Source organism: Oncorhynchus clarkii, chromosome 7 (genome assembly GCF_045791955.1).
Source record: "Oncorhynchus clarkii lewisi isolate Uvic-CL-2024 chromosome 7, UVic_Ocla_1.0, whole genome shotgun sequence".
Lineage (NCBI taxonomy): Eukaryota > Metazoa > Chordata > Actinopteri > Salmoniformes > Salmonidae > Oncorhynchus > Oncorhynchus clarkii.
The window spans coordinates 15,943,313-15,957,979 of NC_092153.1; the positions used below are offsets into that span (position 1 = coordinate 15,943,313).

Below are 14,667 nucleotides of genomic sequence, written 5' to 3' on the forward strand. Positions count from 1 at the left end.
GGAACCACCACATCTCACACTTGCGTTCTACACACCTTCCACCGGGGGCACACGGCAGCAGCAACACTTCCGCAAACTGTAATTTTATACATTTGACATCTAAAATGGGCCTTCGGAGCGCCACCTCATTCTCTCATCACATGCAACGCCCGCTCATCGATGACTCGTACATTTTGTAGCGCAAGGGGTGGTTTCAGCTAGTAGTGAAGGCTTGTGTGTGGACATTAGCTAGCCAGCTAATGGTAGCTAGCTAACACATTGTGGAATTGAAGACGCTTTTCAAGAACAGATTTTCGACACGATTGCCCCACTTGACAGCTATAATATCTACGAGGAATTGGACAATATACAAATCTGCTACCTAAACTTACGTTGGCTCGCTTCTCTGCTAAGATTTGCTAGCTAACGTTAGTTAGTTAGCTAACAAGAAAGGATATTGCTGTGACTTAGTCAACATCTACCTAGCCCAGGTTTATTTTAAGATTCTTCAATCGGTGCCATATTATCTTAACGTTGCACGTCTTGGTGTTCAGCCTCTTTTGGTGCCATTTGTTAATTTTTTGACAAGGGACCAAATCAAAACCAACGCTAGCTAGCCAACAACGTTGGAGAAAAAAACAATCACGACGTGAGACCGGGTAACTGGTGTCCTAGATAACGTTAAGATAAATAGCTAGCCAGCTAATGTTAAAGTAGCTGTCTAAAAAAAAAACAAGGGAAGACGCTATAGTTGTCCAAAAACGGGGTCTAGATATTTTTATCCTGGTTGCTGAGGAACACCGATAAATCCATTGACATGATGTTTCCACAATCAAGACACTCGGTAAGTAGCTAACGTTAGCATAACTAGCTAGATGATAGCTAAATTCCAGCTATTCTAGCTAGCTACATAAGCAATTAAGCTTTTATCCATGTAAGAATAAAGGGGGATATCTACGATGGCCGTGGTATGTTTTCATTTGTGTTGTTGTTGATGGATTCAATCGCTTGTCTGTCACGCGCCCCCGGCATTTGTTTACATTCCAGGCTAGCTCCCACTTAGCTAGCTAACGTTAGCTAACCAAGATTACTAACTACAGCTGTTTTCATTAAGCTTTGGAAATGGATGTTTACCTTTTAGCCAGTCTATAATGTTACACTAAACGTTTGCCACTCATTAGTAACGTAATGTGAAATATTTGAACATGGATTTCTCAGCTGTCTAGGTAAAGTGACATGTGCTAATAAAACGTAGCTAACTAGATTGCGGAGACAAATTCGATAACTTTTTTTTTTCTTCTTGACAGTCTTTTAGTCAAACCTAACACGTAAGGGCATGTGGAATTAAGTCAATTCGTACAATCATAATTAAAAGTTTACTATCAATTGAATCCTCAATCAAGGTGTCTTTTAATTTGGATCCTTGATTACATTGAAGTCCCAAGGACTGCCAGCCACTATGCCATCACAACAGAAGTGGATGTAATATACAATAAAATATGCCATTTAGCAGACTCTTTTATTCAAAGCGACTTAATCATGCCCACATTTTATGTATGTGTGGCCCAGGGAATCGAGCCTACAACCCCGGCGATGCAAGCACCGTGCGCTACCAACTGAGCTATACAGGATGTTGTAGCTATATAACTTAGACCTAAAGGTTTTTCAATTTAATACTGGTGCACTAATGATGATACTGGTTGGGAAATATGAATGTACACAGTTTGTTATGGTAGAGCCTATTTCTGTGTTTCTTCTTTCTCTTTAGCGTCCTACTACCCCCTAGGCCGGGATCCCAGTTCACACTGTCAGGGTTTGTCCCTGCATAAACCTGTCCTCTTTCAATTCCAAGGATGACCAGCCCCTCCTGGAGAGCTGTTTGTGTGTGTGCTACTGGGTGTGCAGGCTTTTGCTCTAGCCCTACTAATCACCTCATCAGGACCTTGCTTAGCCAAACCAAGTGTGTTTGTGTAGGGGCTGGAGCAAAAGCATTCACAGTCAGTAAGTCTACAGGATGGTAGTTGTTAGAGCCCTGCTGTAATCTGGGTGGTGGCATCCTTCTACCAGTCTGAAGTAGTAAGGCCTTGGTGAGAAACTTAACACTGGATTATGGCTCTGACTCAGCCTGGGGTCATTCTTGTCAGTTGGTCACCTCTGGAAACTCATCTAACCCTGACCATACTCAGACACACACACATCCTCTCAGCCTGCGCTAATAACCCCCCCCCCCAGTAAAAGCCCAGAAAACCCCCTGCTGTAGGTTAATCTCAGAGGTCAATCCCTTTGTTACTGAACATTCAATATCACCCCCATGTGTCTCACACACATACACACAGTCCCAAACCGTGCCTGTCCCCTTTCTATCACACACCCATACAGTCCCACATACAGGGGGAGTGAAGAAATGCACACGTCAGTGAGAAGGGTAGGGGATGGAAACGCAGCTTCTCACTGATTGTTGTTATCTTGTTGATTGTCTAACTGTTTGTTGTTGTCTTGGGGATTCTGACTGTTGTATGTTTGTTATTGTGTTGTCCCCCAGGCTTCCTCCCAGTCCTCCCAGCCTCTCAAGTTCACCACCTCCGACTCCTGCGACCGCATTAAGGACGAATTTCAGTTCCTACAAGCACAATACCATAGGTAACACTTAAACAAACACGTGCTCAGTCACACACTCAAAATACCCACCCACAAACACTCAAGTCACGCACACTGCATGCACTCAGATTCCAACATGCACTCACTCATATACACAGACATGTCCGTAACCAAATGTTGTCATATATCCAATCAGCTTGAAGATGGAGTGTGACAAGCTAGCTAGTGAGAAGTCAGAGATGCAGCGTCATTACATCATGGTGAGTGACATCATCACCTCTTCTTTTACTTTTTGCCTACCTAGGAAACACGTTGGCCATTACTACAATTCTCTCAGATGTACAGTACCAGTCAAAGGTTTGGACACCTACTCATACCAGGGTTTTTCTTTATTTTGACTATTTTCTACATTGTAGAATAATAGGGAAGACATCACAACTATAAAAGAACACATATGGAATCATATTAACCAAAAAATGTGTTAAACAAATCAAAATATATTTTATATTTGAGATTCTTCAAAGTAGCCACCCTTTGCCTTGACAGCTTTGCACACTCTTGGTAGTCACCTGGAATGCATTTCAATTAACAGGTGTACCTTGTTAAATGTACATTTTTATGGAATTTCTTTCCTTAATGCGTTTGAGTCAATCAGTTGTGTTGTGACAAGGTGGGGGTGGTATACAGAAGATAGCCCTATTTGGTAAAAGATCAAGTCCATGTTATGGCAAGAATAGCTCAAATAAGCAAAGAGAAACGACAGTCCATTACTTTAAGACATGAAGGTTAGTCAATGTGGAAAATTTAAAGGACTTTGAAAGTTTCTTCAAGTTTAGTCGCAAAAACCATCAAGCGCTATGATGAAACTGGCTCTCATGAGGACCGCCACGGGAAAGGAAGACCCAGAGTTACCTCTGCTGAAGAGGATAAGTTCATTAGAGTTAACTGCATCTCAGATTGCAGCCCAAATAAGTGCTTCATAGAGTTCAAGTAACAGACACATCTCCAACTCAACTGTTCAGAGGAGACTGCGGGAATCAGGCCTTCATGGTTGAATTTCTGCAAAGAAACCACTACTAAAGGACACCAACAAGAAGAGACCTGCTTGGGCCAAGAAACACAAGCAATGGACATTAGATCGGTGGAAATCTGTCCTTTGGTCTGACTGGCGATTTTTGGTTCCAACCGCCTTGTTTTGTGAGACGCATAGTAGGTAAACGGATGATCTCCGCCTGTGTGGTTCCCACAGTGAAGCATGGAGGAGGTGGTGTGATGGTATGGGGGTGCTTTGCTGGTGACACTGATTTATTTACAATTCAATGCACACTTAACCAGCATGGCTACCACAGCATTCTGCAGCGATACGCCATCCCATCTGGTTTGTGCTTAGTGAGACCATCATTTGTTTTTCAACAGGACAATGGCTCAACCCACCAATAGGCCGTGTAAGAACTATTTGACCAATAAGGAGAGTGATGGAGTTCTGCATCAGATGACCTGGCATCCACAATCACCCGACCTCAACCCAATTAAGATGGTTTGGGATGAGTTGGACCGCAGAGTGAAGGAAAAGCATCCAACATGTGCTCAGCATATGCAGGAACTCCTTCAAGATTGTTGGAAAAGCATTCCTCATGAAGCTGGTTGAGAAAATGCCAAGTGTGCAAATCTGTCAAGGCAAAGAGTGGCTACTTTGAAGAATCTAAAATATACAATATATTTTGATATAACACTTTTTTTTGGGGGGGGGGGTACTACATGATTCCATGTGGGTTATTTCATAGTTTGTCTTCACTATTCTACAATGTAGAGAATTCTAAAAAATAAAGAAGCATTGAATGAGTAGGTGTGTCCAAACTTTTGACTGGTGCTGTACACAAGTGTATTGGGGGCTAGGGATTGGAATTCTGCAGTATGTTAGTGTTACGTCACAAACTCCCAAATCTTCTTTTTGCAGTACTACGAGATGTCTTATGGACTGAACATTGAAATGCACAAACAGGTAGCTTATTTTCTCTCTTGCTCTCTCTCTTTCCCCCTCTTCTCTCTCTGGTACTGTGTTGTATGGTAAAGCCAGTGTTTTATTCGGACCATAGAGGTCTTTAGAGGACGCAACATTGCATCTTTCCCATTATGGCATCTGTGAGAGCATTGGCACCATTGAGGCCATCTCCATTTTGAAGTAGTACATTCTTCTACTACTCCTGAGTTGGTTAACAAACTGAAAGGGTGCACACGGCCACCTAAAGTGTTTTTTTCAACTGGTATACAGCCAAGGTTGGCGATTTACTGCCATCTGCAGTTGAGGAATGTTTTCTCACGAGTATAAATCATTGGCTGATCCCTACCGATGATCTGGATGGAATTATGTGATCCTTCCTTAACCCATAGGAAGTACCACTCAGTTAACTACTTCAAAATGGTGAGTGACCTCAATGGTGCTGCCCATGCTAAAATGGGCTTTGGGCACTAGAAACCTTTAACTCTATGATTCTGACTGTCGGTCTGTCTCTTCTCTCCAGGCTGAGATCGTGAAGAGACTAAACGGGATCTGTGCTCAGGTGCTCCCCTACCTATCTCAAGAGGTATTACACTCTCCTCTCTACACATACTTTTCCTTAGGATAACATAATCCCATATCAACGTGCTGTACAATGTCAATCTATTTAATTCTGTACAATAGCTAAATGTGTTTGGTTGTGTGTGTTGCAGCATCAGCAGCAGGTCCTAGGGGCCATAGAGAGAGCCAAGCAGGTCACTCCTCCTGAGATGAACTCTATCATACGGGTAGGCTGGTGTGTGTGTGTGTGAGAGACTTGTGTATGAATATGTGTGTATATAACCATGTGTATCTGTCTGTGCGTTTAGCAGCAGCTCCAGGTGCACCAGTTGTCTCAGCTCCAGGGCTTGGGCCTCCCCACGATGGCCCCTCTCCCCATGGGCCTGTCTGCTCCCAGCCTCCCCCCAACCTCCAGCGCCGGACTGATGTCCCTGTCCTCCATCCTGGCCTCTCACTCTCACTCACAGGCAGCACATGCACAGGTAACACACACACCTGACCCAGGCGACGCACACACCTCACACGGGCAACACACACCTCCAGGGCTCTACAGTGTACCCCCAGAACCAATACTGCCGGGGTTGTAGTATTTCTGCTATTTTATGGTTGGTAATCACACGAAGAACTACCAATACCATAATGCAACATGCAGTTCAACGAGCCAATCGTAGCCTAATGTTGTCCGAGGCAGGAACTACCTCAGTAGGCTGGAAACGCAAGCCTTTGAATAGCTACCTTGAGAGGATCTGCATTCACTTCTGTCAGGAGAAGGATGAAGGGGATCACATTTTATTTTAAAGGTGTACCATGAGGAAATCGCTCCGCTTGGTTGCAAAAATGTTAACCGTTCTCCTCATTTCAGTTTGTGACAAAACAAGCAGGTAGTGTACAGAATCATTGTACAATCTAAACCGCTGTGAAATATATTTTCCATAACCAAACATATTGTATTTTCACTGTTTTGAAGCTGGTGTACAAAACTGAACGTAAAAGACGCAAAAAATAAACTTCAGAACGAGAAGCATAGAAATAGTGGACATAGAACGTATCTACCTCTTCTTAGACTTGTTTTCAATGAGAATTTCAGATCTATAACTCCACTTTTCTATGTTAATTTGATGGGCCAGACAAAAAGTTGCATATTGCAGCTTTAAGCGACAAGATCAACAACAGGAGGCCGATGTTTTTGCCAGTGATACTGATGTGGCTGAGTCCATGGTCGTCAAGTCACCAGCAACACAAGAAGACGAAGCTTTCACTAGCACTAATAGTGACGTTGGTGCCAACGTTGCTCTGCTAGCCAGTGCCACTGCCAGCGGGAAGCATACAAGAACATCCAACAATGAGGAAAAAGCTTTCTTCTGGTTAGAGTTTGAATGTGAATGAAAGCTTATGTTTTGCAAGTATTGTAAGGCCGAACCAATACTCGCAAGCCAGCATTCTAGCTTTGTGGTGGGGAATCCTCACTTAAAGGGAAATGCCATAAAAATCTTTACTTCATATTCAGCACTTTTCTATGATTTGTAGTCAAAAAGACAGAGGAAGATACAGTGCCTTTAGAAAGAATTCGGCCCCCTTGAACTTTGCGACCTTTTGCCACATTTCAGGCTTCAAACATAAAGATATAAAACTTTATTTTTTTGTGAAGAATCAACAACAAGTGGGACACAATCATGAAGTGGAACGACCTTTATTGGATATTTCAAACTTTTTTAACAAACAAAAACTGAAAAATTCGGCGTGCAAAATTATTCAGCCCCCTTAAGTTAATACTTTGTAGCGCCACCTTTTGCTGCGATTACAGCTGTAAGTCGCTTGGGGTATGTCTCTATCAGTTTTGCACATCGAGAGACTGACATTTTTTCCCATTCCTCCTTGCAAAACAGCTCGAGCTCAGTGAGGTTGGATGGAGAGCATTTGTGAACAGCAGTTTTCAGTTCTTTCCACAGATTCTCGATTGGATTCAGGTCTGGACTTTGACTTGGCCATTCTAACACCTGGATATGTTTATTTTTGAACCATTCCATTGTAGATTTTGCTTTATGTTTTGGATCATTGTCTTGTTGGAAGACAAATCTCCGTCCCAGTCTCAGGTCTTTTGCAGACTCCATCAGGTTTTCTTCCAGAATGGTCCTGTATTTGGCTCCATCCATCTTCCCATCAATTTTAACCATCTTCCCTGTCCCTGCTGAAGAAAAGCAGGCCCAAACCATGATGCTGCCACCACCATGTTTGACAGTGGGGATGGTGTGTTCAGCTGTGTTGCTTTTACGCCAAACATAACATTTTGTATTGTTGCCAAAAAGTTCAATTTTGGTTTCATCTGACCAGAGCACCTTCTTCCACATGTTTGGTGTGTCTCCCAGGTGGCTTGTGGCAAACTTTAAACAACACTTTTTATGGATATCTTTAAGAAATGGCTTTCTTCTTGCCACTCTTCCATAAAGGCCAGATTTGTGCAATATACGACTGATTGTTGTCCTATGGACAGAGTCTCCCACCTCAGCTGTAGATCTCTTCAGTTCATCCAGAGTGATCATGGGCCTCTTGGCTGCATCCCGGATCAGTCTTCTCCTTGTATGAGCTGAAAGTTTAGAGGGACGGCCAGGTCTTGGTAGATTTGCAGTGGTCTGATACTCCTTCCATTTCAATATTATCGCTTGCACAGTGCTCCTTGGGATGTTTAAAGCTTGGGAAATCTTTTTGTATCCAAATCCGGCTTTAAACTTCTTCACAACAGTATCTCGGACCTGCCTGGTGTGTTCCTTGTTCTTCATGATGCTCTCTGCGCTTTTAACGGACCTCTGAGACTATCACAGTGCAGGTGCATTTATACGGAGACTTGATTACACACAGGTGGATTGTATTTATCATCATTAGTCATTTATGTCAACATTGGATCATTCAGAGATCCTCACTGAACTTCTGGAGAGAGTTTGCTGCACTGAAAGTAAAGGGGCTGAATAATTTTGCACGCCCAATTTTTCAGTTTTTGATTTGTTAAAAAAGTTTGAAATATCCAATAAATGTCGTTCCACTTCATGATTGTGTCCCACTTGTTGTTGATTCTTCACAAAAAAAGACAGTTTTATATCTTTATGTTTGAAGCCTGAAATGTGGCAAAAGGTCGCAAAGTTCAAGGGGGCCGAATACTTTCGCAAGGCACTGTAAGTGTTTCCAATGACATCATTAACCAATTCTTAGACAATTTAGTATGGAATGCCTACTTGTAATTTTAACCAATTAGGAGTAGACATTCCATACTAAATTGTCTAAGAATTGGTTGATGTCATTGGAAACACTTATCTTCCTGTCTTTTTAACTACAAAACATAGAAATTCACTGTTTTCACATGTAGTGCTGGAGATGTTGAAAAATTGTGAAACAGACACTGTTAACAGATCATTGTGCCAGCCCTAGAGACAATTAAAACACTACCTCAGACTAATTTTCAATGTGCGCCTGCATTTTTCTATTTAGGCGCACATGTTTTCCTTGTATAAAATGCCAGCGTAGAGCCCTGACCCTGACATTCAACCCCCCCCCCCCCCTACAGGTAACAATTACACACACACCCCTAGCAGGTAACACACACAAATGATAGTTCACGGCTCTCTTCTACTCCTTGTGTTTTGTTCTCTGGTCTCCTCCCCACCAGGCTCAGGCCCAGCTGGCTAAAGAAGACAAGGCCAGAGACGCAGCAGAGAGAGAACAGAGGGAAGAGGACGGAGACAAGTCCGACTGATGGTGGAGCGTGAATGGGAAGGAGTGGAGAGAGGGGTGAGACAAGTTGGACTGATGGACAACCAGGCGTGGATCTACTGTGGGAGGGCTAAGGGGAGGGGGGGTGGTGAGTTGAGTGTTCATACAGTAGGTGTCACACTGTGGTTCATCTCAGTAACTCTCTGGGCCTCCACTCCATCGCTTCCTTATCCTTCTTTTTCATCTTCTATTATCATCAAATCAGTTCGTCACCAAGCCTGTTGGACAGGTCTCCTCTGTCTGACTCCTTCCTCTTTTCCTTTCCTCTCCTCTGTTCACTATTGCCGCTGACAACCCATTGCCAACAGATACTACCCTGACCTCTAACCCAGAGATGTGGACTCGAGTCACGTGACTTGGACATTTCATGACTTGATACTTGACTTGGCAAAAATAAACAAACACTTGCCAATCGACATTGACTTGAGCATTTATGACTGGTGACTTTACTTGGACAAGCTATGTGAGTCGAGACTCGGTTTGTCATCTTGCTCACAAGGTAGGCCTCTCTGTCCTTCATATCGGAGTGCTGCAGGTTTTTTGACTTGTTCTGTCTTCACCAATCATATTCACGTAAATCACAACTCTCGCAGGCCGGGCACAAAGCACGTCATCTAGCAAAGCGCGCCACTCTCCACTGTCCTGCGGTATTTATTTAGCAAACGTGATAACACGTCATTCCCAACAAACAAAATCAAGAACTCTTAACAGAAATGTTTCAGCAGCCTACACCTAAACTGTATGGGAGGAAAACGAGATGACTTCTCAGTCTGATCAACTAGGCTACTGATAACAACCAGGTGGTAATGTTATGTAGCCTATTTTATAGACCATTTATTTGTGTTAGGAGAAAATGTGACTGTGATCAAATTTGGTGTAAGTTGAATTCAAACTTGGACTGGCTAGGCTGCCTTGACCTTTTCAATCCAGAACTATTAACTGAAATGAATCAAACACTACTGATTTACATGGACTGTGTGAGTTACTTTTGAATTAAAGTTGCAGAGGCCTACACGATGCAAACCTGCGTAAAGCAAGCCTAGCCCTGTGAGTTGTATTGTCCAATTGCAATTGTTGTGTCTGTAGAGGAAACTGCTGTTAGTCAGTTTGTAAAACACGTTGGTCCAAAATCATTGCAATGAAATTGGCAAAAAAAAACACTTAGCCTTTGACTTGAGGACCCGAAACCCAAAATTAGGGACTTGTGACTTGACCTGAGCTGTGGGACTTGACTTGGGACTTGCCCGTTATTTCTTGGGACTTGACTCAAAGCTTAAACTTGAGACTTACAAAATTGTGACTTGGTCCCATCTCAGCTCTAACCCTTTAACCCCTGACATCTGTTCCTCTTCTCCTAGTAGAAGTTGCCCTAAAGCTCAGATTTAAACAATCAAAACATAACTGACCTTTGATCAGTGTCTAGGGACGACTTCCTCCTGTAGGTCTCTGCTGATTGGCTGCAGAGTTACTGCTAACTCTGCTCACTGATCTCACAGACAGTGTTCTGAAAGGGCCACTTGAATAAGACAGTCAAGTGTAAAAGTCAGGAGCTAGGGTGTGTGTGTGTGTGTGTGCAAACTTACGTTTTATTCTTATGAACCACCTTTTCCTGTTCTTCCTCCCGCCCCTGTCTGTCCACTCTCTTAACTGACCAAGTCTATGGTCCAGTCCCAAATCAACACCTAGCCCCTAGGCACTTCCCCCTAGACAGAGGAACTGTCCAAGGGGTAAGGGTTGATTCTGGATTTCTACATTTTAACGGGAACAAATCTTCACATCAATCATGTTCTCATTCAGATCAGATTCTATTGGTGGAAAGGGAGAGGAATACATTTGCATATGTCGTTCTGTTGGTTAGCATAGCACTTGGAGCTAGAACACAGCTGTGGCGCACTAACCTATAACCTACCCGCAGATGCATAACTGTCTTTCTAATTCGAGGCGATAAGGTTTAGTTCTTCTCCAGGACAGTAGGTGGCAGCAAAGCCAAACCAGACCCAGGGCTGTATTCAATCAAACCCCCATTACAGTATTTACACAGACTTTATCCCCCCCAATGGGTTAATTAAAATCACAGGACCCTAAAAACCTACTACTGCTGCCAGGTAGACTCCCCTCACAGGTAGATGTCTAAATGTTCAGAATGAGAAGAGCGTTTTTGGGCTGTAGTTTGTAAACCAAGACACTGTAAACTTTGCTATGGCAGGTTTGATTGAATGTAGAGAGAAACTTGGACATGTTGTGAAGGGCCCATTTCTATATCAATATACATATACTTTTTTAAGCATTTTTGTATGTTTCAAAGCTGCTTTTGGTGTGTATGCGTGTGATGGAAGACGACGTGTCAGTGCAGCGTGTGTATTATGTGATGTGCTATGGAAAGAGGTACTACCCAATATCCTCCCCTCCTCCTCCTCTCCTGCCCCCTTGACAATGCTGAGGAAATGTCGCCTCCTTGTTGAGCTTTGTAAATGTAATTTTTAAAACTCTTCATTTTTGTCATTGTATGTGAAACTTCATAGGTGTGTACTTGGCGATAATGTATGTCATTTGTGTTATGAAAAACCAATACTTATAGCTTCATTTAAACGACGTGGCGGGGAAAAGTCACATCTAATGTAAACCAACCAAACAGAAACATTGACTACACAACATGACAAAGCGCTCGGCAGTAAGGAAATGTCTATGGTGCCTTACAAATAAATGACTCAACGGAGAGACTGTTTCTAGTGGTTTTTGTATTTGTGTGTCTGTATTTGCTTGCCTGTGGCTATACTCCGAAGCAGTATCGATGAGTTAGCCAGGTAACTTTGATGAACAACCAGAAATAATTTCAGATTTTTCTGCTTTATTAAGAAAGCTTAAATAAATCTTACAGAAGTATTGACCCCATGGATTTCTTCGCATGTAATTGTTAAATTGATTTGTCATTTTTTTTGTCAACAATCTACACAATACTTTGTCAAAGTGGAAGATAATTTTTTTTTAAAGATTCATAATGTAGTGACAAATAGTTTTTACATACGTATTCAGCTCCCTGAGTCAATACATGTCACAGCACCTTTGGCAGTGATTACAGCTGTGAGTCTAAGAGCTTTACTCACCTGACTTGTGCAATATTTGCCTAATATTCTCTTTAAAATTCTGCATGCTCGGTCAAGATGTTGGGGATCATGACTATGACAGCAATTATCAAGGTGATTTAAGTCAACTAACTTGGCCACTCAGGAACATTTGTCTTTTTGGTAAGCAACTCCAGTGAGGATTCAGCCATTTGTGGTAGGTTATTGTCCTGCTGAATTCCTCTCCCATTCTCCGGTGTGAAGCAGGTTTTCCTCTAGGATTTTGCCTGTGGTAGGTTATTGTCCTGAATTCCTCTCCCATTCTCCGGTGTGAAGCAGGTTTTCCTCTAGGATTTTGCCTGTGGTAGGTTATTGTCCTGCTGAATTCCTCTCCCATTCTCCGGTGTGAAGCAGGTTTTCCTCTAGGATTTTGCCTGTGCTTAGCTCCATCCCATTTTCCTTTTTATCCTGAAAAACTCCCCAGTATTTTCCAATGACAACCATACCGATACCATGATGCAGCCACCATCATGCTTGAAAGTAAGGAGGCGGTTACTCAGTGTTGTGCTGGCTTTACATTTAGGCCTTTGCTGTGTTTCTTTGTATTACATTAATGCCTTGTTGCATACCAGATGCATGCATTTTTATTCTGTATGTTTGTGTTTTTTTCACTCAATGTTTTTCTCCCAGCACAGCCATTGAAGCGGTTTTAAAATCACCAATGGCCTCATGGTAACATCCCTGAGCAGTTTCATTCCTGTCCTGCATCTTTGTGTCTGGGTGGTTTAATACATTGTCCACAGCATCATTATGAACTTGACCATGCTTAAAGAGAGATTCAATGTCTGATTTGTTATTGTTACCCATCTATCAACCACTGCCCTTCCTGAGGAGGCTTTCAAAGCTCTCTGGTCTTTGTAGTTTAAACTTTGCTTGAAATTCAAAACTTGACTGCAGGGCCTTACAGAGGAAGGGTTAGTCATTCAAAAATCACGACAACCCCTTATTTAACACAGAGTCCATGTAACAAGTGATTTGTTAAGCCAAATTTGACTCCTGAACTAATTTAGGCTTGCCTAAACAAAGGGGCTGAATACTTATGAAAGCACTATATTTCAGTTAATAATTTATCCACTTTGACATTAGTCTTATGTAGACTGTTGACAAAAAAATGACATCTTAATCCCACTTTGTAACACAATGTCAAAAACAATCCAAGGGGTGAGAATACTGTTGCAAGGCACTGTGTTTTTGGTTGTGGAGTCAATTATAGTGCCTTCAGAAACTATTCATACCCTTTGGCTTATTCCATATTGTTTCAGTCTGAATTCAAAATATATTTTTTTCCTCTCACCCATCTACCAACAGTACCTCATAACGACAAAGGGAAAACATATTTTTTGAACTTTTCCCAAATGTATTAAAATACATATCTAATTTACGTAAGTATTCACACCCCTCAGGTGCATCCAATTTCCTTTGCGCATCCTTGCGATGTTGCTACAACTTAGTCCACCTGTGGCCAATTCATTTTTTGGGGCATGAGTTAGGAAGAAACACACCTGTCTATATAAGGTCCCACATGTGACAGCGCATATCAGAGTCGAAATTGAAAAAATATGGAACTACCCAGACTCTGCTTAGAGCTGGCTGTCCCAATGACCACTCTAACAGAACTACAGAGTTCCTTGGCTGAGATGGGAGAACCTGCCAGAAGGACAACCGTCTCTGCAGCACTTCACACATCTGGGCTTCATGGGAGAGTGGCCAGATGGAAGCCACTCCCGAGAAAAATGCACGAGTTTACAGAAAGGCACGTGAAAGACCCATCATAAGCCAAACGATTCTGTGGTGTGATGAGACATAAATGTAACTATTTGGCCTGAATGCAACATGTTATGTCTGGAGAAAACCAGGCACAGCTCATTACCCATCTAACACCATCCCTACTGTGAAGCATGGTGGTGGCAGCATCAGGATATTGGGATGTTTTTCAGAGGGAGGGACTGGCAGACTGGTAAGGATAGAGAGAACAATACATGGAGCCAAATACAGGCAAATCCTTGATAACCTGTTTCAGAGTGCAAATGACAGACTGGGGGTGAAGATATACGTTAACAAGACAATGACCCAAAGCAATGCTGGAATGGCTTCAGTCTGTGGAAAGACTTGATTGCTGTTCACCATCGTGCCCCATCTAACTTAACAGAACTTGAGAAAATCCCCAAATCCAGATGTGCAAAGCTGATAGACATACCCAAGAGGACTCAAAGCTGATAGACATACCCAAGAGGACTCCGAGATGTAATCGCCACCAAAGGTGCTTGCTTCTACAAAGTCTTGACTTAGGCGTGTGAATACTTATGTAATTTAGATATTTCGGTACTTCATTTTTCAATACATTTGCAAACATTTCTAAAAGCATGCTTTTACTTAGTCACAAAGGTTTGTGTGTAGATGGGTGAGAAACTATTGAATCCACATTGAATCCATGCTGTAACAAAGTGGAATAAGTCGAGGTGTATGAATATTTCCTGAAGGCACCATTCCCATTTCAAACCTTTTCTTTAAAATACAAAAAAAATACAAAATAAACCTCAGGATATTTAGGCGAATTAGCTGGCTAACTCATTGACTCTGCTTGTATTATATCCCTATGGAGTTTGTTTTCCAACTGACAAGAGTTATCCCACAACTCAGACACGT

At 42.3% G+C, this 14,667-nt stretch overlaps 2 protein-coding genes across 5 annotated transcripts in view; both read left to right on the top strand.

Annotated features, from left to right (window-relative positions):
• The window catches only part of LOC139412952 (guanine nucleotide-binding protein subunit alpha-11-like), a 178,596-nt gene that overhangs the window by 43,079 nt on the left and 120,850 nt on the right, over nucleotides 1–14,667 (top strand). The gene's annotated exons all lie outside the window — the stretch shown is intronic.
• On the top strand, nucleotides 23–11,617 carry LOC139412944 (TLE family member 5-like). 4 transcript variants are annotated; one of them, XM_071159847.1, is made up of 9 exons: nucleotides 162–823; nucleotides 1,748–1,976; nucleotides 2,522–2,619; nucleotides 2,774–2,837; nucleotides 4,535–4,579; nucleotides 5,100–5,162; nucleotides 5,290–5,364; nucleotides 5,446–5,619; nucleotides 8,796–11,617. In XM_071159847.1, the coding sequence occupies exons 2-9, from the start codon at nucleotides 1,833–1,835 to the stop codon at nucleotides 8,880–8,882; spliced, it is 750 nt and encodes a 249-aa protein (XP_071015948.1). In that variant the 5' UTR covers nucleotides 162–823; nucleotides 1,748–1,832; the 3' UTR covers nucleotides 8,883–11,617. The 4 variants fall into 4 exon arrangements, with proteins under 4 accessions (XP_071015951.1, XP_071015950.1, XP_071015948.1 ...); XM_071159848.1 differs by having other exon boundaries at nucleotides 5,449–5,619; XM_071159850.1 differs by lacking the exon at nucleotides 1,748–1,976 and having other exon boundaries at nucleotides 23–823; nucleotides 5,449–5,619.